The 27,487-nt window shown below is 41.0% G+C and overlaps 1 protein-coding gene across 1 annotated transcript in view; it reads left to right on the top strand.

Annotated features, from left to right (window-relative positions):
* Positions 1–25,727, top strand: part of hhip (hedgehog interacting protein) — a 33,024-nt gene extending 7,297 nt beyond the window's left edge. Inside the window, exons 3-13 of the mRNA XM_072384904.1 lie at positions 1,395–1,524; positions 2,907–3,108; positions 10,877–11,028; positions 12,400–12,573; positions 12,680–12,823; positions 13,080–13,198; positions 14,277–14,400; positions 15,254–15,399; positions 16,450–16,531; positions 23,019–23,167; positions 23,318–25,727. Of these exons, the coding sequence (XP_072241005.1) occupies positions 1,395–1,524; positions 2,907–3,108; positions 10,877–11,028; positions 12,400–12,573; positions 12,680–12,823; positions 13,080–13,198; positions 14,277–14,400; positions 15,254–15,399; positions 16,450–16,531; positions 23,019–23,167; positions 23,318–23,514 (1,619 nt within the window). The 3' untranslated portion in view covers positions 23,515–25,727. The remainder of the gene's footprint in view (positions 1–1,394; positions 1,525–2,906; positions 3,109–10,876; positions 11,029–12,399; positions 12,574–12,679; positions 12,824–13,079; positions 13,199–14,276; positions 14,401–15,253; positions 15,400–16,449; positions 16,532–23,018; positions 23,168–23,317) is intronic.
* Positions 25,728–27,487: the final 1,760 nt, after the last annotated feature.

Here is a 27,487-nt window from a genome sequence, read left to right as displayed (position 1 = left end):
GGAGAAGAGAGATGAAAGGCTGGACAGGGAGAGTCCTGTTTGTGTTTTTATCTCTGGCGTATTTGCTCTCCTCTGTCCACTGAGGGATTAACTTGAGGAAACAATATTGTCGAGTTTGTTTTTAGGTCGCAAAGTGCCTCTGAGACCCGCTGAACGCTTTTCTTTTCTTGTTTCTTTACTCTTTTTTTAATTTTTTTTTTTATTTGGAATAATGTTGTGACTGTGTAGGCCGGAGGTGTAGCCGTGTTCATGTGGATCACCCTTTGTCAGCATTTTGGAAACATCTTGTCTTTGTTTAACAGGTTAAGTAGTGAGTACATCTTACACTGAAAACAGTTTTGTTGCTTCAGAATGACGAGACATACGCAGGAGGTGGATTACTCGATTTCACACTTTTGCGACTCATTGATGCAAAACAGCAAAGGTTTTTTTTTTTGTGTGCGAGCAGCTTAACTCAATCTGTGGATGCAAAGAAATTGCAAAATATCAATAATATTCACTGATAAAGAGAATGATATTTCTTATTTGACATAGATTGAAAGATTGCAGTTTTGGGAGCAACACCACATTTTTGAGGAGCTGATTTTGAGAGTTAATTGTGGTAAATGGTGTGGAAGTGTAGTGTTAAAAGTAAGTTATTTTATAATATTCCACCAATGGCAGATAAACCTGTTATGTTTATGCAGTTTTGCAGAACTGAAAGAAGAGGCTACAGTGCTCTGATGTCTTGACATGGTTTCATCTCCCTGTATATTTGTGTGCTTTCTTAAGAATTCTGCTGGGTCTATCACCTTTGTCAGTCCTAAAATTAAACACTTTCTGTACAATCCTTTCGATGCCAAACTGAGGAAATGACTTGATCCTGCACATAATGCACTGATTTAACCATTGAAAGTTAACATGAATAAAGATATTCTCCAGAACCAAGATCAGAGTCTTGTCCATAAAGATCCACGAAGGCTTCTGCACAAGCACTATGTCTTAAATCAAAATGACGAGCAGGTAAATTTGAATTGTGAATGCAGTTGTTTTGCTCCCTGGAAGATTCCTAGCGTATCGCAGATCCCTGTCTAATCTGTGATCCATTTGGTTTGGCCCACTTTCCCTTCACTTATTCTTTTCAGCCTCTTCTGCTTAGGATTGGTTTCCCCACACAAGCAAATCACATCATTTCACATTATTTTTCTCTTCCTCTGCCTGTATGTCTGTTCTTGCACATGCAAGTAGTCCAGCCACAATACACTGGAGGCATGCACAAATAAGTACCATATAAATGATTTTACATTCATTGGATGTTCTTGATTGAGCCAGCAACATGAGCCAAGTGTATGAAGTTATTTAACTATACAGCATCAACAGTAAGAGTCTGAGTCTGTGTCTGTTGTGTTTGCTAGAACTGTTCCAAGCCGACGTGGATGAGTTCTGCCAATACTATGGGAGAAGAAGTGCCAGTTTATGCTTTCCAGATTTTCAACGAAGGCAGCCTTTTGGGCAAGATTCCAACTCTTTGAAAGATATGAGCAGGTTTGTTGTCTGACTTTCATCATGTTTTATTCCATCTGAGAATGGATTTTTTTTCTCTGTGAAAGATGATTGTACAATTTTAGACAAACTTTAGCTTCATATGTTCACTTGATGTGTTTTGATCAACTGGATGTTTAAGGTTTCATGAGTAACTGTAAGTTCAGGTTCAAGACCTTAAACTGTGATTTTATTATGCCATTATTGAAGCAGATGTCGATTCTGCAATATGTTCTAGGTTTACTGGTCCATTTTGAGCTGGTCAGTACTTTCACAAGAAATGCTCTGCCATTTTTCTTCTAATCCTAAAGTTTGTTCAGACTGCTTTTGCTCAGTTTTGCTAAAATAACGATGCAGTACCCTGCATCATTCTGTTTGTCTCACTCATTGCAAAGGTCTATACATCACAGAGGTCCCTGCCCTTTTTGTCATTGGGGGATGCCTTTCATCTCCGGTTGCCCCGAGGCAAAAAGGCCAGGAAGCACGTACACCTGAATAGCAGCAACCAGCATTTGCTCAAATAACTTCCGACATTTAGAGACAGGAGCACATTTATTTCCCCTGCTTTTTAGCCTCTGAGAGTTGTACTTACAAAAATGACAGTGAGCAGGGCTGGGAGAAAATGCACAGCTGATGTTATTCTGTTGTGTTAGAGGCATTTAAAAGAAATACGGAGATGGAGAGCAGGAGGAAAGAGGTGGTCGTGATTGAGATCAGCAATATAAAGCAGAGAGTTCAGTTTTCCTATAATATTGTATAAAATCTGTCTGTATAGTGCAAAAGTAGAAACCATTGTACAAATTTCAGTCACTGTGTTGACACATGCTCAGACTTGTTCATACAAACTAGGCACACCAAATTAAAATCATTGTACTCTGGTCACAGATGGCTTCAGAGAGAATTGATCAACTTAATTATATCGGCTCCTCTTACTTCTGCCTTTCACATCTTCCACTTCTTCCCAAAGTTTTTCTTTTTTGTTTGACTCTGAGGTTTTTGGCAAAAACGTATAAATGCTCAAATGTACGTTCATAGCTTTTTCTCGTTCTTGGAGATCATTCTCATGGTTTACTCACGTGCATCTCATATTTACCCTGTTTTGCTCCTCGGTAAATCAAAGGGACTCTGATAGCAGAAACACTGGCGTCGTTTAAAGAGTTTCTCAGGCAATGCTGCAGAGATCACGTTTTGGTAAAGGGCTATCAAAGGATTCCAGATTTATGAATGAATCCGATAGCTCCTCAGGGAGAACCATAGTGTATATTCATAAAAGGTTTCATTGCTTATTATTTATGTCTCCTTTCAAATTCTACTACCTGAAAGTCTACCTCACTCATTGAGTGCCACTATCATTCTTTGACCTTTTGTATTTCTTTGTTACCCAGGAAACACAAACACAATTGCTACTGTGCTCAGGAGGTTTTGAGCGGTCTGAGGCACCCGGTTGCTGTGGTGCACTGCGGCGATGGCTCTCAGCGGCTTTTTGTTCTGGAGAGGGAGGGAACTGTCAGGATACTCACCCATAACCTCGAGCTAATCAAGGAGCCCTTCTTGGACATCCACAAACTGGTGCAAAGCGGCCTGAAGGTAAGAAAACGTTAGCCTTCAGGGTGTCAAGTCTGCTCGGAGATTTACTGTAATGTGTGAGCATGGGTGTAATTTCAACACAGATGTGAACAATAGAAAATGAAAATAAACTTTGAACACTGAAGGTGAATTAAGAGATGTGGTAAAGCCTTAATGTAAGTTTATAAAACGCAGATGTGTCCAGCCGAGATAAATCCCTTGAAACGGATGCCTGCTCACTATTAGTATTTCGTTCTGTTAGACTAAACATGTAGTCACACTATTACTCGCTATTTAACTATACATACCATAGAGCACATATACACATAGAGCAAAGTGCAAATTCTCGTCACGTACTAGCATCTCACCTGATAGTTAACATAACATAACACATCCTATGTGACAACAGAACTGTCTGTAAGGTTTTAATAGTAACGTTGACTTGAAGGAGACATGTTACGTCCTTTTTTTTCACAAGCTGACACAATTTGCTGATGTTCTATTGAAATGCTTTGGTGAAAATAACACAGAGACATACAGTACAGCATGTCTTTTTTCAGCTGTTAATTTACAACTCTCTGCAAGGGACTGGAGTGACCCACTCGACTCCACTCTGCCCCTCTCTTCCTCAGGTTCTACCTCTTCTGAGACCTATAGTACTTAATAAGCCTTGGAGCACATTATTATAGTGTGAGAGAGCAAACGGTAAATAGCCTGAGAGCTCAGACCACACACCAAATTACTTGACTGGCAACTTTATTTTCAAATACATAAATTACCCTTGTCAGTAGTTTGAGTGTGGACAGCTGGTAGGCTACTGATCCCTCTTTTACAATCTCGTCACAAATCTTGTGTTGAACCGGCCCAAAGTTGTTAAAACAGGCACTGCTGAGCCTAACGGTCGCTGGCCTGTTAATAACACCACTGAGAACTCGCGTCGTAATTCCTCTGTCACATATTGGCTCCATAAACTATGAACTTCACCGTTGGTCCATTCCTCTGTTTTGTTTAACTTTTTAGTGGCTAGTGTTAAGAAGTGCTGATGCTGATGGTTCATTCAATGAAAAATGGAAAATCTGTATTTCTAGCTATCAGCTGGTAAAAATAGTTGGGGTATAGAACATTAAACAAAGTACTGGTAGAGCATTATTAGCTAATCTTTTTCTTGTGTTAAATTAACTTTAGACCTTGTCATGAGATTGGACGTTATTAGCCAAGCAAAAACGTTGGAGCAAAAGTTCCCACTTCCAAGGTACAACAAACACTGCATCATCTGAAGTTAAGCTGCAGTAGGGAGGGAAGAGGTTGGCTGACCTTGTAGAGTCATATATATTTCCCCTTAAAAACTGAATGTCTCACTAAATGTGACATTTCAGATATTGTTGGTTACCAAAACAAAGATTCATAGTTTTTCTGTGTTGTTGAGTTGATGGTGACTTCAGAAACCCTTATGGTCCCTCTGAAGTACAGACAAAGTGATTTTTACTTAATATGTCCCTGTAGTTCTTTTTATTGGATGTTTGTGATGCCAATATTGGTCTCTCCTGCTAGCTTAATATAGCAATGAAGGATTAGTAACACACGCAGTATGGACAACTGATATATCTGTGTTTTTGACAGGATTTAGCACTTATGTTGGATTTACAACCTACCTTCCATTGTGAAAGCTGACCTGCCTAGAGATGGAGCATAATAGGTTACTGGATTGTCAGAGGGCAACCAAACTTGTTTTAGAGTTCTATTTGCCTGTGTTTTTATTTTTGAACTGATAGGGCACAGAGCCTGAAAAAAAAAAGATGAGGAACTTCAACAATCTTTGTCTAAATTATTATCATTGTTGTGTTGTTTGTCACAAAATAAATGTGCCTTATGGTATGCAGCTATTCCTAGAGAGGTACATTATTTAAAAATGATACACGATGGATGTCTTAGATGCAAAGTCATTAATCCTCAGGGAAGCATCTTGAATTTGAATTTGAAAATGGTTCAGAGATGTTTTAGATTGCACGAGGAGATGGGATAGTTGGGATGCTTGGGGGGCACACTCCTAGACGGGAAGTTTATCTATCTTGCATGCCCCGTGCCCCTCCACTGACAAGACGTTTTGCTTACAAGGAGTCAAACGGAGCACAGCATTGAATATGCAACTACCCCTCACGGGATGCACTTCCTGCTCTTCTCAGCTCGCTTATCATAATTCAGTCTAAGCTGGTTGTAGAAAAAGTGACTATTAAATGTGGCTCAATCCCCTGCTGGCCCCAGGAGTCCTATTTTGTGATGTTGGCTGCTGGAATGGGCTCCCTGTCGTTCAGGGTGGAAAGAACTAGGGGAGGGCTTAGGTGTTTACTGGGAGCATCAACAGGATGGAGCTGCCTTTATACAGAGAGAGGAACCCAGGCACCCAAGAGACGGGGCAGATAGGGGGTTTATCAACAGCACCATGCACATGCTTTGATTGTAATGTTCTGTGTTTCCGCTTGCTTTTCTATCCGCCCCCCCCCCTTCCATGGATCCCCCGGTGCCAATTAAGTCAAACTGCACAGACACAATACTGTGCTGAAGTGGTGTGGGCTCCTGACTGCATTGTGGGTGTTCTCCTAAAATTCAGTCACAACACTCCACCTTCTCTCTCTCACATGCTACCCACACTGCCCACCAAGTTATCACACTGGTCAGATTTTGTGAGTGTATCATTTTTTTCACTGTTTTTATTAGAGCCCGACTGAAACTGGGTTTCTAAACCAAACATCAAAACGAATTATTTTAACATCAAAGTAAAACAATCACAATGATGATAATTATCTGATAGTTTGTAATTCATTTAGTGTTGTTCACACAGTGAGTCGGTTCATTTGCTGGTTTGATAAACACACAAAAATACAGTCGATCACACATTGAAGTCATACACTTCTGTCTCCAACAAATTAACAGTTCAAATTCAGTGGAACGTGGTTGCATGTATCTATAAAGAGTAAATATGCTAGAGTAAAATTTCATGTTTGAGGAATCTTATGAAATCTGCAGGTTTGATAGTATTTTAATCTTTCTGTATGCCAAATGTTGCATGCTTTGGATCACAAACTGCTCCAAATCTTCTCTATGCTTTTTTATGACCATCATATTTGTCTGGGATGATCATACTTTTATCTCTACAAGGAAAGATGTTCCAGTACTGGTATGGATTTTTGGGATGTTTTTTTTGCAAGTGTAACTTGGCCTTTCTGTTCTCGCTTATGAAGGGTTTACACTGATGAACCCTCTGCATTTTTGTCTTTTGGTAAAAAAAGCACCTCTTGCAGAGTGGTCCTCACTGGGTTGGATGTTGCGAAGGGGCTTAGCTTTAAAATGGAAGGGCTGAGGCGATCCACCACTATGGTCCTCCATGGACATCCGAGCCATTTCATGTGGCAGAGGTCACCTGTCATCTTCTTTTCCCAGAATGTACCAAACTGGCCACTTCTGGTGTTTTCCTGCTACTTCTGATGGATTTGTTATGTTTTTGCAGCCTAAGAATGGCCAGTTTAAATTGCATTAAGAGCTCTTTTTTATTTAGAAGTTGTATGTTCACAGCAACAGCTTCCATCTACTTAATTGTTGCAGAAATGACAAAGAAAAAGTCAGCACATGCCCACGGGACAGACTTTTTAAAATTCTGTTCTAAGTAGCAAGCAGCAGTGATCAAACGGCTGAGACAACATAAAAGCACAAGACAGGCTGTGCTTGCAGAACAGAGCAGTAAATCTGAGAAATAAAACCTTATTTACCATCTGCTTCAGAGTGTGAATGTTTTAGAGCCCAAACAAACACAGCCACACCTCAGCACACCTCCACAGGAACGTGCTTTCCACCAGATTAGCCTGGCTCGGTCAGACTTGGATGTGTACAAAGACAAATGAAAAAAAAAAAGTTATTTTATTGCTACATTATTATAGTTCTCAGTCACACCTGTGCCTGATAATGGCATGTGTCTGTCTATGCACCCACTGCCCATTTTTGCTTTGTTCCATGTCAGCAAAATAAGAAGAAACTGAGAAAGTAGATGCAGATAAATACACTGCCACCCACTTCTACTGGGTCATAATTCTGTCCTTTCTTTCTCCACACATATATATATATATATATATATATATATATATATATATATATATATATATATATATGTTATCACAAAAAAAAGCTCAGCATTAAAGACTTTAATTTCATTTGAGGGAGACATTAGTGGACATAAAGAAACACTCTAACACAGTTAAACATGGTGGCATCTACAAATGCCATTGAGGTTGTTTTGGAATTGATCTCAAGGCAACTATTTCAAAACAGCAACCCAAGAACTGATGTTGATATACATGCAGCTCTTCCCTCTATTCTCTGCAGCATATCCACCTTACAAAAATACTGTAAAAGAAACACAAATTTGTAAATGATGACATTTGCGAGCAGCACCCCAGAGCTGACAGTGTGCTCACATAAATTACCCCGTGTAATAGGGGTGAGTTGGCCTCCTATAAAGTATTTCACTGTTCAAACAAATAAGTTGGAGCGTGTTTTTCTTTCTGTCTGCGCTGTCAGAAGCTCGAGGCTGCAGGAACAAAATAAGTGTCCTTACTCATCTTCACTATTTACTCTGCCTTGAAGCAGGGTGGGGTTATACTCATGCTGATCTCACTTTGACGGTGGGTTAACTGCTACTGAAAGCTGAAGACCTTCTATAAACAGAGCAGGCAGAACATTTGTCCATCTATAAATGTCATGGCTCAGATTGTGAATTGCTCATTGTTCTTAGATGGTGGGGAGATTTTAACTGGTCCAAGATATTTAAGTAGGCTATCACCAAGACTGATGACTGCGGTTCAGGTTTCACTCTGTGACTGCATGTGCACCAGAAAAAGTTGAATCTCGTTAAAGCAGTGATCGTTATCTGCGTTTAAAGGAAGTGTTTGCCGACATGCTTCAGGTCGTTTTAGAATTGGGGTGTAGACATTGTTTTGCTGTTGTCAGCCTAATTTCTTTTGGTGGAGTAATGCCTATGAGCCAGTTGGGAAGAACTGAGAGGTCCAGGTTAATAATGCGTGCGCTAATAGAGGTGTCACAAGAGCCCCTGTAGAAGTGGAAATGACCTTGTTGTATGCATCACTGTCATTTTGACATGGTCAGTCTTCCTTGTGATATACCGTGAGACAACGACCGCTCCTCAGCCCTGCGCTCACCTTCTCATCTTTCTGTGGAATAATGCCATAAGTTTGACGGAGCCAAAACCGTAGCCTCAGAGAACAGAGTCGGAGGGAATAGAAGAATGTAGAGGCAAGTGTTTGGGAAAAAATGAAGAGATAATACCTCGTGAGAAATTCAATCACAACACCCTGCCTGAAAGACTGATGGCTGTCATGATACTGTAAAACAAAGATGTTTAAGGGGAAAAGGGTGTTTAAAGATGAAACTCCCTCGCTATTTGTATAGTTTGACTGCGGTTTTCCCTCCATTGACATTTACTGCTGAAAAAAAAAATGTAGTCAACATGACAATAGGGCTATGTGCAGCTGCAGTGTTTATGATTAAGGAGAGACTCTTACGCTAACTCCAAACGTGTGGATGAGAAACGGTATAAATTTGTGGGGTAACATCACGCTCAGGTGCACACATGGTAGTGGCTGTTGAAACGTACTATGACACTTGGCTAAACAAAACGTTTAAATGACAGAGCAGACCAGAACCTGAAACTGCTGAAAATGAATTTTGCATCTGTCCCTGTGAGAAACCAGATATTTGTACATTCTCGAAATGAGCTTGTTGATACACCATGTTAGTTTTTGAGCCATGCCAAGAAAATCTTACCTACTGCAGCTTTGGGAGCAGTTTTAACAAAGTCAGTGCTCATAACAGTCAGCACTTGTCTTCTTTTAATCAAACCGTCTCCTCAGTTTGGCTCTGCAGTAAAGACTCACAGATGCAGTGTTTGTTTCTCATGGTGCTGGTGCCAGCTCTGCTGTTCGCCTGCTGCTGAAGGAGTTACTCATTAGCAAGGTAGCTAATATTTCAGCCTATTAAAGCCACTTTGTATCCTGGTGGTCTGCCTTTGGCCTCTTTGGCCCACTCCCTATCGGACGTTTATTTTGGAGATGTAGGTCACTGCATATCCATTTCCATTTCAGGATCCAGCATTTCAAGGTGAGTTTCCAATTTTCTCCAACCAAGATAAAAACCTTTTGACATTCTTTGGCTGAAGGGGCTCTAACTAACCTCCAGTAGTGCATTGTGCTGCATCAACTCCCACATACCACGTTGTCATTTGACTTAATTCATCTGATATTTAGTAGTATTCATACATTTTTGCAGGTGCTTTGTCTTCGGGGTGTGGCTTTCATTGTCAACTTTATGAGTACTTTACTACATATTGGTACTGATGGAGCATCCCAAGGCCCCTTGTTTCTGTTGTTGCTCACTGGTATGTACAGTGCTTCCCTTTTTTTGTTCACATGTGGCTTGTGTCACTGCCGTGTTTGAGCAGAGCCTAAAGTAGTCCAAAGAGAACAAGGAGATCCAGCACACCAGTTTGTTTTAATGTGTTTCTTGCCCTGTGACAGAGACTACACCTGCTTAGAGGCTGTCCAAAAACTTGCTTTTTATTTATTGTTGTGATGGGGAATATCTCCAAGCTCAGTCAGCTGTACCAGTACCTGTGTGTTACTCAATGGCAGAAAAAATAATAAATGAAATCACTCGTGGAGGTACAAGAATCGAGCTGTTTTGAAGGGACGCGCTCACACAGGGACCACTGTGTCAACATTCCTCACACCTAAGCTTAGGATTCTGTTCATTCTTTTGTCAAGAAGAAATAGTGAGGGAGAATACAACATAGAAAAGGGTTGACCTGGCTTGCCTTGCCTGGGGAATGAAATGCTATAGCTGATTATTACAACTAACTATGATGGGTAGACCACCAGGGTAGTGACAACTGATGTAGCTGCCTCCGGGGTGAGACAAAGGTTTACATATTACACAAGCAATTTAGATGTTTTCTAAACATGTTGCCAAGACAGTGGGAGTTGGCAGCTCACTCCTTGTTTAGGTTTTCTTTTTTTTTTTTTTCTCCTTTAACTCGACTCTATCCTGCCCCCCCCCATCTGCCCCCAACCTTCCCAACAACCCCCCTTTTCATCCAAGCCTTGAAATTTGCTTGGATTTAATCAGGATAAGATGAGGGGACAGGGAGCAAAAAGCAGGGACTGAAGCACTCTGCACTTTTGTGCTCTCTATGAACTGTGAGTGAGCTAATAAATTCTTTCAACCACTCAGCGTAGCATTCACGTATATCCCCCAAAGATTACACACACACAAATCATCACACAATGGAGGCCACCGGGTAGGTCTGGGCGTCACAGGGCCCCTCGACCCTGAGGACAAGCGCACATAACCAGGCCGCAGGAAAGGCTGTGCAATGCTGGGGTTTTTTTTTTTTTAGAGAAGGTGCAGCTCTACTCAGAGTCAAATGTTTTATAATGGCTTGTGATGGTAGATTCAAGAAGGCTGGTGAAGGTGAGAAACAACAGAGGGGACGAAAAGAGGGACTGAGGTGGCAGGGCTGTCAAAGGGAATGTGACAGACAAATATGAAAGGGGATTAAAGAAGTTGAAGAATAAAATAAGGTAGGGGGTGATGGGTGTGCAGAGGCTGCATGTTAGTGATGGTGAAGATGACCAAGGGGGGTGATTCTAGCCTCACACAGCTGAGCAGAAGCCAAGCAGGGACATGATTAACTCCTGGATCTTTTGTGTTTCTCATCTGACTGCAGGGTGGAGATGAAAGGGGCCTACTAAGCCTGGCATTCCACCCCAATTACAAGAAGAATGGCAAGCTCTATGTCTCCTACACCACCAACCAAGAGCGCTGGGCCATTGGACCACACGACCACATTCTCCGTGTGGTTGAATACACCGTTTCAAGGTAATGAGAAAAGTGTGTGCCAAATCTACCTTTAAATGTTCGCCGCTGCTTGACAGAAAACCAAAAGCTCAGCTGCCTCACAGTCACTCGTTATCAGTTTTTGACTGATATAAGCTGGACACGTAAATCTTTCTTATATTTAACTAAAAATCTTCAGTATGTGAACACAGCACAAAGCAGATTTTCAGTTCTGTTACTGGTCATCAGCAGTGATGAGTAAAATCTGGTGAAAATCAGATTTTTGATTCATACTTTAATTTATTACTTTGTTGCTGGGAGAAAAACCGAAACTTTGTGAACACAGAACCTTGGATCCATGTATTAATCACTGACAATTCTGCCCCACGAACCCTGATTCTCACCAGCAACCATGGCAACAAAGACTTCAGGGGCATACGCAGTAATTGTCTTTGTGGTGCAGTGAGAGAAAGAAATAAAACAAGAATTTTTGTCTTATGGGGATTTAGAATGTGGGTCGGACCTTGAAGCAAACTAATGTAAGACTCGGTTAGCTGAGTATTTGCAACACTCTTAAGATAATAGCAGTGCTTTGACTTTTCCCGTGTCGGTGACTCCTCTCATATGGCCTATGTTTAAGAAAACAATGTTTTCTCACGCAGGTGTTTTAAAGTGTTAACATTTCAATTTACATAATCACAGTAGTATGTTTTTTCTTAATGAGCTAATCTCAATTATAGTCTTGGCATGCAGTCTCAGTGACTGCAGCATAGTCTTTAATTAGAGGATCCAACAGAGAACTGACAGTCAAACGTATTGCATGATAGTTTCGGAGATTTTTTTTAACATTTTTTAATCTCTAGCGAGCTGCTTTTTAAAAATTTCGAGACTCCCCAAAATAACACATCATTACATATTTGCTGCTGATACTGTGAATCCAAATTTGAATTTTTCACAAGAAATTGTGCAACTCTTTAAAGCCTGTGTTACATCTCCACCCACCATCTTTGCCCTGATGAGGCATTACATTAGATTTAGACTAAATATCTCCAGACAACAAAGTATTTAAACTTATTTGATGTTTGATTTAGTTTGGTTTGTCAGCATTTCTTATCCATGGTTTAGTGCAATTTCACCAACCAGTGCAATTATTCTTTAAAGTATCTGGAGACCATAATGAGCGTGTCCTCATTTAAAGAGCTGTGTCCTCATATTCTAAAACATCGTGCTGCGTTTCTGAACAGAATACAGTTTCAGGCCAACTGTGGGAAGACCGTACTTTATATGGGACTGTACTAAAGCATTTGACTTTAGAAATGTTGTAGATTGTTATGTTTTTCTTTTTTTTGTGCAGTAGCCATAAAGTGCCTTTTGCTCCACAGTGATAATAAAAACAATTGATGATTTCCTCAGGAAAAATCCAAACCAGGTAGACACCAGGACAGTCCGTGTGCTTATGGAAGTGGCAGAGCTCCACAGGAAACACCTCGGGGGTCAACTTCTGTTCAGCCCCGACGGTCTGTTGCACATCATTCTGGGAGATGGCATGATCACTCTTGACGATATGGAGGAAATGGACGGACTCAGGTGAGGTTAAATGTCAAGATTGGATACTGTTGCTTAACCAAAGATTAAATCCTGTCGTAGCTTCTACAATAGTTTTTTTTTTTTTTTTTTTTTTTTTTGAATGCAGTGATTTTACAGGGTCCGTCCTACGGGTGGACGTGGACACGGACTCGTGCGCGTCACCCTACTCCATACCCCGGAACAATCCCTACTTCAACAGCACTAATCAACCGCCTGAAATTTTTGCCCATGGATTACATGACCCAGGCAGGTCAGTAAGATATCTGAGTGAACATTTTGAACGGCATCGCACAAAGTAACTTAGCAGAGTGTTTATTGATCCTAAGGAAGAGTTAAGCTGAGGCTACTACAACTGACTGCAATTTTTACACTTGTACACAAACCATATGTGCTTTTACTGTTGGTGTTTTTGAAAAAGAGTTTCAGAAATGCTGTCTTGTAGTGGGTTGGTGTAAAGTCATTTCTTGCTTCTTTTACATTAATTCCTGGCTTCCTGTGTTCTGTAGGTGTGCAGTGGATCGACTTCAGACAGACAATGGGAGTCTTGTTATCCTCTGTACAGATGCCAGTGGCAAAAACACATCGGCAGGAAGAATATTGGAAATTACTAAGGGGAAGGATTACGGTGAGTCATTATTTCCATGAGATTTTTAAAAGGAAGTGGCCATAATATTTACCTTTTTTCTGTTTGGAGAGAGTTCATTGTTTTGCAATGTTAATATAGCCCATGATAACAATAAATTAGCACAAGGTCTGACTGAGTTTTGTTTGACGGCATTACATCGTGAGTACGAAATGAAAAGACATTAACCTCTTGGATAGCCTTTCATATTTATTCCTCTGAAAATGACATCTGTTTTTATTAATGTCTTTCATTTTGAAAGAACACAGTGTTTTGGCAACAAATTTAGAAACACACCAGGTTGAGTGCCGAGACAGTGAAGGTTAAATGTAAAAATGATGCGATCCAGAAATATTCTCCCCTTGTGGAGTGTAGATTTTCCAAGGGAATGTGAGATTGTGTCCACACGTAAGATTTAGAGCTGTCAACAACAGTAACTGTCTAGATGATGGGTTAGTGCTGTTGAAAGCACAGCTGAGAGAGTCTAGTTCTTCTCATATTGAGAAAATAATCAATAACAGCAGTGTTCTTTTGCTGTGCTCAACTTACTACGTTTCACAAAAAGTCAATAGCTGCTATTAGTTCCATGTTACACCAGGAAGGTGATCTTTGACGCATTGACAGATATTTTCAACCACGACCTCTCATTCCAAAACAATTTCTCGCCCTTGACTACCTCTGTTACACAAACTCTAAAGTGATTGCAGTTGGAAATGAGCGCACCACATGTTGGTTCATAAATTTTAGGTGTAGTCAAGTTCCATTGATATTAGCCTTTGCCAGTACAACTGTAATCCAGATAATGTGCCATATTGCTCAACATGATGAAAATGGAGTTAACGTTGTTTATGTTTTTATTCCAAAACAGACAAAAACACTTATTACACGAATAAATCACGATAAACGCTTCAGTAAAACTGTAGATTACACGCAAATTCCCTTCAATACATGTTGGCTGAGATGGAATGGACTGTCTTAACCCTTGAACATTTCACTGGTCATGCTGACAGCGATAGTGTTCGAGATGAATGACAGTCAGCGGCACCTAAAGCAAGACCTCCGCTTCCTTGTCCCTTTCTAGAAAATGAGCCCTCTGTGTATGACCTTCAGTCCAGTGGAGGAGCACCACCTGTGGGGGGCTTCATCTACAGGGGCTGCCAGTCTAGGAGACTCTATGGCAGTTATGTGTTTGGTGACAGGAATGGGTAAGTGCAAATAAAGAATGACTAATTGATTGTTTTGTGGGATAACCTAAATCTAAGGTGTTGTGAAATCTCAATAGTGTTTCTGCATACATTATCTCGGAGGACCAAAAATTCCATTGGCTTCATCCTCTTGGCATGATGTACAGTTGATTTATGACTTATTGCGCACAACATGGCTCTTCCTTATCTTCTCATAGTGAAAAATTTGTTCCTTGCCTGGACACATGCCACTGTAAACACAGAGTTCCATCCACGTGGGGGAAAATAAGTTTTGTGTTACTGTCACCACTACAGCATGGCCCATTGAGTGTAAATGGAGATTAGACATCCTGCCCTGTGCTGTTCACACTTTTCTTTGGTTTGTAATTCATCCTACTTTGCTGATGTCAAACACTGACGCTTGAGTAAGCAAAGGAAGTAAATAGTGCGGGGGCGCACTATCAGGAGTTGGCACTGTGTTTGAAACAATGTGTGGTCGGTAAATTCTGTGTCTCATTACAATTTGGGAGCGTATTGTTGTGGCTAACTAAAGGCTCCGGCATGGTGTTTATTTTGAAACTAAAAACTGAGGTCTTAAATAACACCATGTGGGCCATGGAGTGGAAAAGGAAGATGGGTCATTGAACCATATTATGAGAAGTAGAAGTTGTCCTTGTTTCCAGATATCAACTGTTACTTGGGTGGTACTGCTACGGTTCAATTATATTGTATTTGTCACTTTCCCAATGATTTGTTTGTGCAAAAAAGTCACCATGTTGTGTGAAACGTTCATTACGGTACGACCTACATAGAATCATACTGTTTAGTTGACAGTTACCATAATGACCTACTCTGTGTGTCTGTTTACCTTTAGTAACCTGCGGATCCTTCAGAAGTCTGCGTTTTCACCATCAGCAAGTGGTGAACAGTGGCAGGAGAAATCTCTAAGTCTGGGCACAGCTGGTTTCTGCAGCTCCATCCTTGATGGACACATCTTGGGCTTTGGAGAGGATGAACTAGGTTAGTATGCAGTTAGTAAGAAACCCAATTTAGCTTTTTTGTGCATTCTCTCACTTGCCTTGTTCCATTTCATCCTTTATCAACATTTGTAAGCGTTATTTCCTGAAGCTATTAAAGCGCTTCACTATATGGACCCTTAAACGTTGGAATATTTCAAATGACGGGTATGAGAGCAAAGTTTTACTGTGACAGAGGGTGAGCTATAACATTATCTTTGAAAATCTTGGGGGGTGGGGTTGTAATTAATAATCAGGGCCTATCAAATTCCAAAACTAACACTAATCTGGGACGGATGTGAGGTCTGTCCCGCATTCCCAACAGTTTATTAAACGGTGCATAGGTTCTAGTTTAATTTTTATTTCCATCGTATAGCACTGATCCACAAAAGATGCACTTATAGTAGTAAACTAGCTACGAGGCAGTGCTCGGCACTGATAGTTGAATTGATTGCAATTTATCTGGGGAACTACAGCTTTAAGGAAAGGCATTTAGGGTAAGCTGAGGTGAAAGGATTGATATGATTCACAACGTTTTTACCAGTTGGACCTCCACCATACGCTGTCAGCTCTGGTGTTTCTTATTAAAATGAGCACATGATGTTTATCACTCATACAGCCATTAGAAATGTTTGATCACAGTTATTGCCAGGTCTTGGAGTTATTATTTGATGAGGTATTTAAAGATTCCTGCATTTGATCATGATTTGCAAGCAGTGCAAGAATTGTATGTCCCAAAGAGGGGGCCTCACCGACATATGTTTACAATTGGTCTCCTTATGGAATTTTCTTGCAGGCTTGTTCCTCATTAAATTATCTGCCTGTTATCCAGTCATGAGGAACAGGCAGATGAAGTCCCATGGCAAGTGCAGCATTGCAGAAGCTTTCAGCTGCATTCATTCTTTTCATCCCCTCATATCCTCTCCTTTCATCCACTTGTCTGCTTGTCTAGTCATTTCTAATTTCTTTTAATTCAATTACTTATTGAATTAAATAGTATTCAATTCAAATGATGCTGACCACACATTTCTGTATGACTGTTCGTCCTTTGCAGGTGAAGTCTATATAATAGCAAGCAGTAAAAGCATCGCGCAGTCACACAGCGGGAAACTCTACAAGCTGGTAGATCCTAAAAGGTACGTTCAAGAGATTCTTTTGCAAATTGTGGTTCATGTCGCTGACTCTTTGTTCAGAGAGAAAGCGACGCCTCAGAACTTCCTGTTACAGAGCAGCAAACTAGCCTCCCAACCCTCCGGATTTCATGCTGTCTTGGTTTTGTGGTATATCATTTAAGATCTGGCACTCTTTTCTGCAACTGACTCGCATGAAACCACGGATCATAGTTAATCACATTCAGCAACAGAGACCTATTTTCACACTCACTTTCCCTCTCAAGTCTTCACTGCTGACACACATTGCTGTGACTAGAACTTTAATGCCCTTCAACAAGTTGTCACATGACCACCTGCCTCGGCCAAAACAAATGCTGAGAAATAATTTGAGGATAACATTACAAAATGTTATTATAAAGAATTGCTAGTAGCAACTCCAATTAGTTGGCCGCGTGCAACTCGTCTTCTCTTGCTTGCTGGTTATTTGCAGAACATTTGACAATGTGTTTAATTTCGCTTAGTTCAAGAAAAAAAAAGACATGTGTTCACCTGGTGCCAAGCAGAGAAACCTTCTCTTCTTATAAGCCTACGTAGAAACACTTGCACAAGTCTATACACATAATGTGAGGCACATTTTATTCATCATCAAGTGGATGAAGTTCAAGTAGACTTCAGCACACACACACATCTCCTTAAGTGTGGGTGATGAAATCCACTCTCTGTATGTGCAGTCTAATACTCAAGTAGTTGATGTTAAATGACTGGAACGTGAGGAGAATATGCCAGAGTGCAAGTTCATAATTCAAATAAGTGCACGTGTCACTAGATCATAATCCTTACCACATGCATTCTCATATTAGAAATGATTCTGATAACGAGGGATCCGTGAACTGCATGTGAAAAGTGTTTGTCTCTCTCCCAATGCAGGAGGGGTGCATAAGAAGTTGTTTCTGATATGTTTGAAGCGAAGAAAATTCTCTTCAAACATAAACACTCTTTGTTATATAAACCAGCTTCGTATGAAGTGTCAAGCTAAACCCTCTCTGATCGTTCTCTTATTGTCTCCATTTTTGTAGAAAGGCATGAGCGGATCCTGTAGGGTTGGGCCTCGGTGCGCAAATCACTGAATGTGCCAGGTTTAGATGCATGGAATACACAATGTCGGATTTGATCGCAAGAGACGGATCAAAAAAAGAGAAGCAGACTCTCAGAAAGAGAATTTGCATGCCTCAGAATCACAAAAGAAACATATCCGTAGCTGATTATTCCTGGGTGACGCCAGTGCCACCCAGGCATTAGCACAATTAATTATACCACAGATGTTTCAAAGGGGCCCTGGTGGCTTGCTTTGTATTTATGTTTTCTGGCATGGCCGCTTGACGCATTTCTCCCACAGAACAATTCTTTCCACCATCAACTGGACGTGTTTAGTCTGTGTGGACCCTGCGGTGTTGGAGTCCTGACTCTTAATACACTCTGGCTTCGTTATTAGGATCTTATTACAAGGACGATGTAGAGTGTTTGACAGGGGGCGTAAATGGGGTAGCTAACGTGTCTGACCTCCGCACGTTATCAAGTCTGGTGGTCCTCCCCTCTTTTCTCTTCCGCACTGCAAGGACATCTGGACCCTAAAGCTTTTGTCATGCAGAGGTTTGTTTTAGAGTATCGCGGTTTCTGTGGTCTAGTATAGCATCTAGTGGTGTGTTTTGATCAGTTGTGTGTTTGGGAACATAGAATGGGCGAAAGAGGAACTGTTAGGGAGCGTGGTAAAGGCTAACAGGGAAAGATCTGCCATAAAATCGCTCAGAAGTGTTTGTGTAAACATGTCCTGGCCAGATTACTTCATTTCTAGGTATTTGTTTGTCAGTTGGAGTGCCCCTTCAATAATAAATAGGCCACCATGCATTTTGAAACATGCTGAACGTGTGTGGTGTGATTGAGGGCGTATTTTGAGCGAGAGACAGAATGCAGGGTGGGGGGGGGGCTTATTTGAAGTAGAGCAATGAGATAAAAACATTTTGAATTATATAATCTTTATATGGTGATCATAAGATCGAGTGATATCTCTTAATTATTAATAAGTGCCCATTAGTGCTTAGATTCACTGAACTATATCAAAAGGTTAAGAACAGACATCCTTGCATTAAAGTGTTTTGTTGCATCAAAGTGCTTCAGAGGAGGAACACCAGCCATACTAAAACACAATTTCAAGAGTTAAATTCTTTGCTTATGTCGTTTCTAACTGAGAAGTACGATGCTCAATATGAATTTATAAAAATGTTCGTACTGTTTTAAACAAGGTGAGTTACAAAAAAGGGTAAAGAAACAAATCCAGAGGCAGTTGTTTGATGGGATAGGGTCAGACAACGAGTGTGACACTCTCAAATTTTAAACTTATTAAACATAAATTTAAACAGTAGACACTGTGCTCAGTTGGCAGAGAATTAAAAACATTTGGGGCTCTTACAGCAAAAGCCTGCCTCTCCTGTGTGACAGACTGAGACTTCTGAATCAGTATGAAATCTCACAGGGAGTCAGTGAAGACATGCAAGCACAGGGCTGTTTTTGTCCCACTAGTGAGTTCATAGCTTTCTTGCTCATCAATTTTACTTCCTGTAGTAGACTAAATTAGAGAGTAACGGAGCAAAGCTGTAGTCCTCAACCTGATTGAAAGTGCGTTTTGACTGTGCCTTACTATGTGAATACATTGTATAGGAGGCAGGTATTCACTGGCAAGTTTAGCCACTAAGTCAGCATGACTTTATTATTTATACTGTGACAGTACTGTAGTTTTGCTAGGAAAATACCTTGTGTTATATAAGAGATCATACTAACACAGGAAAAATTATAAAAAGGTCCATGTCGCCTCACAGTCAGATGGAATCTGCCTTGCTCTTACAGTCGATCCTTGGGCCTTATATAAAGCACAGACCAAGACCTCCCGATGCTTTCTGGTGTAAAATGCAATTTCCCTTTTCTACTGGGCGCTGCCCCTTGCTTTGAGAACAAGGCGAAGCAATATTAAGAGGGACTTTTCACACGTTTACATTTTGTCAGCTGCTGGCTGCACTGATTGAATTTCAGTGAGCAGAAAATTTAAAAAGACAGTTAAATTCAAGTAGGGTCCTGGGACCGCCTTTATGAACGGCATAACCCATGGAAGTCACAAATCACTGGATGAGCTTGGAAAGCAGACCGCGGGTGCTTGTTTGTGGATATTTTTATCTGTATTTGTGCTTCTCTGTGTGTTGTGTGTACGGATATAAACCTTGTGGGTGGTGGGTACACGCGCACATTCACATCTGTGGGCCCGTGTGAGCGTGTGTTGCACTAGCTCCCAGCACATTGCCGGAAAAAAAAAAAAGCTTTTCTTTATTTTCCTATCCCTCCTAAATCTTCCTAGATCTCTGCTGTGGTCCTCCCCCTGACAAAGCTGCTTGCCAGTCCCACTGAATAGCCCTGGCTCCTACAATGCACAGTAAATTTCTTGCACAATTAAAACAAGGAATGAAGCTACAAAAGGAGCCCCCAAACAATGGAGTTAGATGACAAAACAGCAAAGGAGACCACACTGGGCCGTTTGATTATGCCATTGTTAGGGTGCACAATGTACACCTCTCGACAGCCCTTTTCTCACATATACCTCATGTCAATCAAACTAGCATTGCAGGCTAACAAGCTAAACACACGTACACACTGACAAATATTATAACCTAACAGATCAGGAAGACATTTGAGCATGAGAATCCACTCTACTCTGTCACAGGAGACTTGTATGGATGACAGTGTTTGAACGTGTGAATATTTAGTTGACGTAAGGGAAGAGGGAGGGCCTTTGAAGCAGTATAATCGTCCTCATCTGCGTTTGTCTTCCTTTTTTTCTTTGTCTTATCAGCTGTGCAGCCGGTCCTGAACATTATACGCTATTCTAATTCCAATGAAACCATTTGATCTCATCATCTTTCTCTGTCCATGTATCTAAGTCATGAGCGAGCACCGTCGCCTTCTCCCACTCCCTCACTCTCTCACATACATCACCCTTTCCAAAGTTGATAAATTCCCACAGTGGCTGTTGACCCAGCTGCCTTTGTCAAGTGGCGCTACCAGCAGGTGCTGTTTTCACAGCCACCCTGGCAGTCGTACAGACTGTTTAGTAGCGCTGCTGACCCTTGCCTGCTATTAACAGTGTTAGCTACAGACCCCCCAATTCTCCAGGGACTCTTACTCTTTCTCTCTTTCCTTCTCTTTCTGTTTTCTTCCTTCTTTCGCTCTTTTTTTAACTACATGCAGCCTGCAACAACAAAAGCTAGCAGGGATGGAGTCTGGAGTTGGGTGCTGATGGGAGCATGGGAATCAACCCCCACTACCTTGCATCCTTCAGATTTAAAGCCACTTTAACACGCGTACGGTCACATTATTGTCACTGCCTTAGTCACCGTGTCCTTTGGAGCGCAGTTTTCCACACTGGGAGGTAAATGGTCATGTTGAAATTTTGCGCTCTTTTCACCAAAATGCATATGGTTCTACACATATGGCATGTGCTTAGATGGATGTAATTCACAGTGTTTTAGAACTCATCTGTTGTAGGTGGCCACAATGCAGTTGGTGCTTGCACCCAAGATGAATCTGAGTTGCCCAAAACTACTTTGTAGGTGTAACAAGAGAGCTGATAGAGTAAGAGAGGATGTGTGTGTGTGTGTGTTTGTTGTCTGTGGGTGTTAAACTTTGGTGTTGAAAGATTTAACTTTTACTTTCTCATAACAAGGCCAACAGCGCACAAAAAAATAGGCCGTAACAAATGAAAGTGAGACTATAAAATGGTCGCCAGGCCCAGTGGCTCTTGGGAAAAAAAGTTCCAACACTGGTCCTGAATTGCATTTAGGTTTGGCTTCTACAGTTGAAGGACCATTTGCTCTTCGGCCATGATTGATGAGGCCTGTTCTCTCATGGCCTAAACATTACACACAAACACACTCACATTGACCTCACTCCTAATGCTCCTCAGCTCTCTTAACAGCATCGGTCCACAGGAGTGCCGTTATTCAGCCTACGTATCTATACGTGCGCACGTGTTAGCGTCGCCCTACAGTGTTTGCCTCAGTACAACAGAAAATGTTTACTTATTGTACTGATTTTTCTTCCTCTGTCTCTCACTCTTTCACAAACGCACACGTTGATGGGTGTATGTGTGCGTGTAGAGGAACTGACAGACGCTTCACATTTGAACTTGATTACTCACTTGCTGTATTAATTCCAGACTTGTAGAGCGTGATATGAAATACATCAGTTTCCTCCCATTTGCCAATGTGCGTGTGTCTGAATGTTTGTCTGAATATGGAATGATCACAATATGTCTCTTTGGTGTTCATACTTGACACATATGGTGTGGAGCTGTTTGTGTTTGTGTGCATTTTCCAAATCGTGTTTGATATTTGTGGAAGCCTTGTGTTGACCCAATACACTGTTTTGTTCCCCACGTGGAGAGAATTAAAATAATACAAACAATTAAAATACCTCACCTTGACTTGGTTGCTGTGGCAGCTGTACAGTTAATTGAATATTAGAATATGACAGGGAAACAATTTGAACTAGATATATGTAAAGTCTACATCTATGTGCATCTTTTTAAGTGCTAGATTGTACAACAGAATCATCGATCATGGACACAACATAGCACTGCAGATTTTTGTTGGCGCTTTGGTCGTACCATCATAACAGGAAACAAATGCAGCACTCAAAATACGTTGAAATTAAGTGTTAAGAGTTGAATCGGAATGTATTTCCTACAGCAGTGGTTCAAATTACCAGGCCTTGGAGCCTTCTGCCTTGCATGTTTTAGATGTTACCCTGCTCCAACACAGCTGATTCAAATAAGCACGGTAACATTCAAAATATGCAGGGATGGGCGTCCTAATTTTTTTATCTCAGAAGTTTATCTACGAGATGTCTTGTGACTGATTGGCTGAGTCATGACCATTGTGGATATTGTTCCCGGTTCGAGGTCACACTGGCTTGGGCAGGACATGCAAGCAGAACCCTTTTTGCTGTGAGATGTTAGTGCTGAGCACCACACCAGTGTGCAGCCCCTTGACAAATTACAATGAATGATATATTTGATTTTCTATTCTAAAAGATTAATGACATAAACAGTACAACATCTCCAGCTACACCGTTACTGTACAAAACAGCTGCCATGACCACCAGCGATTACAGATGAAATCAGTAAGACGTCTGTATATAAGTCATTATTTTTGGAAATACTCATGAGCATGGAGTCAAAGTTCCCTTTTTTTTAATTCATTCACAGCTAGATATTTTCAGTAATATACCGGTATTGGGGGTTACACTCACTTGTGCTGGGAATTGCTGAGTGACATGTTCAAATGAAGACATTCATTGATAATATCAAATGAGAGCCTAGTTCTGCCCCCTAAGATTCCTTACCATGCCATGTGGCTCTTGTATTTCCCACATGCTGACTTTCGCTCGTTCTTCTTAACAACTGTTGCAGGCCTTATGCCCCCAAGGAGTGCCAGCGTCAGGTGGAGCCACCAGAGCTGCTGATGACAGCTTGTTCCAGACACTGCAAGAACGGATACTGCACTCCTACTGGCAAGTGCTGCTGCAGCCCAGGCTGGGAGGGACCCCTCTGTCGAATTGGTCAGTATCATTTGAGTCTCATTCAAAATGACTCCAGATGTGTAAAGAGGTTCTGAAATGTCCCACGTTTTCTAATAAATCATTAAAGACCTGTTTGGTGTTTTGTGAATTGAACTTACCTTCTTGTGTTTCACCACTCTGTCTTCCTAGCTAAATGTGAACCAGCCTGCCGCAACGGAGGAGTGTGTATAGAGCCTAACAAGTGCCTCTGTAAGAGCGGCTACTCTGGCGCTCAGTGTGAGAAGAGTGAGCGGGGTATGCCCAACGACCAGGAGAAAGACGGCATACTGGACCACATCATTGACATGACCTCGTATCTCTTAGACCTAACCAGCTACATCGTATAGGGGTGCGCAGAGGGGGGCTGCTACCCACTGCATCCTCACGTTGACACAAATCTACCTATCACCACCAGCAGACTCTTAAAGAGGTGCCGTTAACGTGGCCTCTTAATTTCCCTCACCCCCACACAGGCATGCACACACACACCTACACCCAAATATGTACGGGATCCCCATCAGACTGTTTGGATCCGCATCACCAGACCAAACTCTTTTCTCACATATAAGCTATTTGCTCTTGAGCACCAGGCCTGGCATCCAAGCCGTGTTCACATTTCAGAGGCCTGCAGACAGCAGTGAGTTGATTGACAAGCATGACCAAGTTATGGAAGCTCCACTAAGACATTTCCACACCTGCCCACGGCTGGCTGCACAGGAACAGCAACTCCACAGGAACCCAAGACTCTGGATCTTTTCTGTTGACCCCCTCCCCCCAAAAAATGGAGTTTGAGGCATCTCAGTGGAGACAGTGGATTGTTCAGGAGCTCATCAAAACTATAAGGAGTGGCATGGCGCAGGAGCTAATATGTGCTTATGATCCATTAAAAATCCAGCAAAATATATGTCTACAGTCACAGACTTTAAAGAAACAAGAATCACGGATCACATAGAGCCTGCAGTGCTTTGTGCTGTATCATTCTAAAAGCACTAAAAGGAAGACTGTGTTGTCTCATCTGTCATGTTGTATTTAGTCACAAAAACTAAAGCCGTAAACTTACTTGCTGTCAGAGTAGAGAGTGGGTCATCTTCAACAGAGGACGGTTAGATACACAGAAGTAGGAGAAACTGAGTGAGAAACAAAGTCAAATCCAATTTCATACAACCTGAATGGAAATTTTGGCTTTCATGCACTGTATTCATTTTTGTGTCATTCATTTTATTATTCAAAATGAATTCAAAGATGTAGTTCACACAGAAACACTCACACACGCACACTCATACCACATCACACACAGGTGGGGTCTAACAAACTGTTTTCATTGTTTTACACACTGAAACTGAAACCTGAACTCAAAACTACAAAGGGAAGACAGAGCGCGGTGATGTATATTTCCAATAGAGCTTACCTAAGTACTACTTAGCATTGCAAAAAAAGCTATAGCATTACTATTGTTATCATAGAGGAGGGTTTATTTTTTTAAGCGTAATAATATATGGGAGAATATGATGTTTATAGAAGGCAGTTTTACACTAAGCTTGTCAGCTCATGTCATTTCATGTCGTACTTATACATATTGCAGCTTTTATGAAATACACGTGAGGATTTCTTTCTTCTTTTTACTTCTTTTTTCTGTCGGTGTAAAAGCGATGCAGGTCTGTGCCTGCATAGTGTAATTCAGAGCAGTTGGCTGAGTCCATCTAAACTCTTTCCCCCCCTGACATATGGTTGTATTACTACTGTCAAAAGTGTGTCTTTATTGTGAGATGATCAAAGATCCGGTCGGGGCCTCAAAGTCACTGTAGAAACGGCTCACAGTCAGAGGCAGATCTTATCCATGGGGAGCAGATTTCAGATTAACCTGAGGAGAAAAATGCCAAGACTGAACCCTCTAATGAGCATCTGACTCCTATACGCAGTCAGAAAACAGTTAAACACATGCTGGGATTGTCTTTAAACCACATTGGTGTGTGTCTGTGTTTTCAGGTGCCAGACTGAGGTTCATACAGACAACGCACATGCATGCACACCCGTATTCTATTAACAAATAGCTCATCTTGTTTTCCATTTTAAATCCACCCCCAAAGGAGCCTCGACAGAGCCTGCTTAAAAGTTTGGAAGGCAAATATTTTCTCTCCTACATTCACTTCAGGAAGCAAGTTTCACGTATCATTGGTAAATTGAAGTTCAGCATCCATAAGTTATGTGTTTGTCGTTCATCTCCTGCTTCGTTGGTGTTTGCTGAAATAGATGAACTCTACCTGGTTTTACTACATCAAAACGGAATTCATGCTGTAAAATGAAAAATCCTATTTTTTTTTTAGCACTTAATGTGAAAGTTGCATTGTAGCTGCTGAGATGGCGTGGTGTGAATAGAATAACCATTTTCATTATTTAAGTAGTTACACAAATAAAATAATTATTTAAGTTCTCTGTGTTGTTTTTACCATTGTACTGTATGTGACCATTTTTTATGCCTGTATTGTAAATAAAACTAGGGATAACTTTGTTTCTCTTCAAAAATATCAATATGTCTATTAAAATTTATAGCATGTCTGAATTAGTCGTCTCTTTGATTTTGGTGTTGCTGTTTCTTTTCAGCAACAATTTTCTTTCTGTAGTTACTCAGAAGAAAAGTCTGTAAATGGATATGAACTTTAACATAAAACATATCTAAAAGGAAAGCCACAGCTACATTTAGTAGTGACTATCAAGTCATTATTGAATTATTGAATAAAAAAAACATACATTTTATTCCCCTTAAGACAAAAGGAACTCTGCATAATTTTTCAAGCCAGCTACTGATTTGGCCAATGTTGAACCGGCGCTGTTAAATGAGAATGTGCCAAGTCACTTGGCTCAGACCCCGAACTGCACTATTTCAGTGCGTTCACCATAAAGGTGTGAGTATAACACACTCAAAAGCAGTCACACTGCCGACCTGCAGCAACAGGAGCTTCAGAACAAGGTTGCTGGGTAAGACACAAGCTGTCGTTTAGGTTTAAGGTAAAGTCACCTTCTCATTTCCCTCCAGCAGCCTATCGGTTACCAGCACCTGCTCATCACTGGCCATAAAGGTCTGGTCACCACTAGCTTTTTAATACACTAAGGTTTGTCCATTTTACTTCACCATACTGCACTACAGATGAAACTGTGTTCTATCCCGATTCCAAAAAGTTGTGAAACTGTGTAAAACGTAAATAAGAGAGCAATGAGTTGCAGCATCTCAAACCAATGCTCTATTCACAGTAGAACGCACAAAACATATGGAATGTTGAAAGTAGGACATTTTACTATTTTGTTGAAAACGGTAGCTCATCTTGAATTTGATAGCAGCAACATGTCTTAAGAAAGTTGGGATGTGGCCAGTGTTTACCACCGTGCAGCATCCCCTCTGCTTTAAAGGACAATCTGTGAACTGAGGAGACCAGCTGTTGGATCTTTAGGGGAGAATCGTTGTCCCGTTATTGTGTGATATAGGATTCCAGCTGCTCAACAGTCCTGGGTTTTGTTTGTTTTGCATTTCCTGATTTGCCAAATGTTTTCAGTTGGTGAAAGGTTGCCTTTCATTGCCTTGCTGAAATATAAAAGGTTGTCCCTGAAACATATGTCACCGAGATGGAAATATGCGTTGCTCTAAAAGCAACTATTTAAAGTATCATGAGCTCTTTTGAACCCCCACATCATGATGCAAGCTTTTGAACTGAGCAATGATAATTAACCAAAGGGTGCCTCTCTGCTTTAATCCAGAAGTTTTGGCGTTAATGATTTCCCAAAAAAAAGGTCTAAATTTTGATTCATCTCATCACAGAACAGTTTTTCCCTTTGCCTCACAGCAGCGTTTCTGGACCACGTTCACATATGGCTTCTTCTTTGCATGACTGAGCTTTAACCTGCGTTTGTGCATGGCACAGTGAACTGTGTTAGGAAGCAATCATCTCTGGAAGTGTCTCTGAGCCCATGCAGTGTTTCATTTTCCATGAATGAAATATTGGTTTGTAAGATTTGCTCATGATTGAATTCAGTTTGTTTTTTTTTTCATTTTGGAATCGTCCTTGTTGTCAGTAATATCTGTTCAGTTAGCTTCTGCATTTCCTTTATTGTTTATGTCCTCCTGCCGGGTAAACAGACTAACAAGAAGGATTTGGGGAAAATATTTTCATTTAAACTAGAGCCAGTGTGGCTGCACATCCAGAGTTTTCTTGTCATTCCTTCTTTAAATGGAAATACCGACCGCAAAGAGGGAGCCGATTGATGGTCTGCGATGCCGTCATGCCATCGTTCCAGGTTCAAATTCCTCCCTCTGTTTTTCAGAGGTGC

The sequence above is a fragment of the Leuresthes tenuis genome, unplaced genomic scaffold (assembly GCF_036924035.1).
Source record: "Leuresthes tenuis unplaced genomic scaffold, fLeuTen1.0.hap1 SCAF_4, whole genome shotgun sequence".
NCBI lineage: Eukaryota > Metazoa > Chordata > Actinopteri > Atheriniformes > Atherinopsidae > Leuresthes > Leuresthes tenuis.
This window is presented reverse-complemented; position numbering and strand designations above follow the sequence as displayed.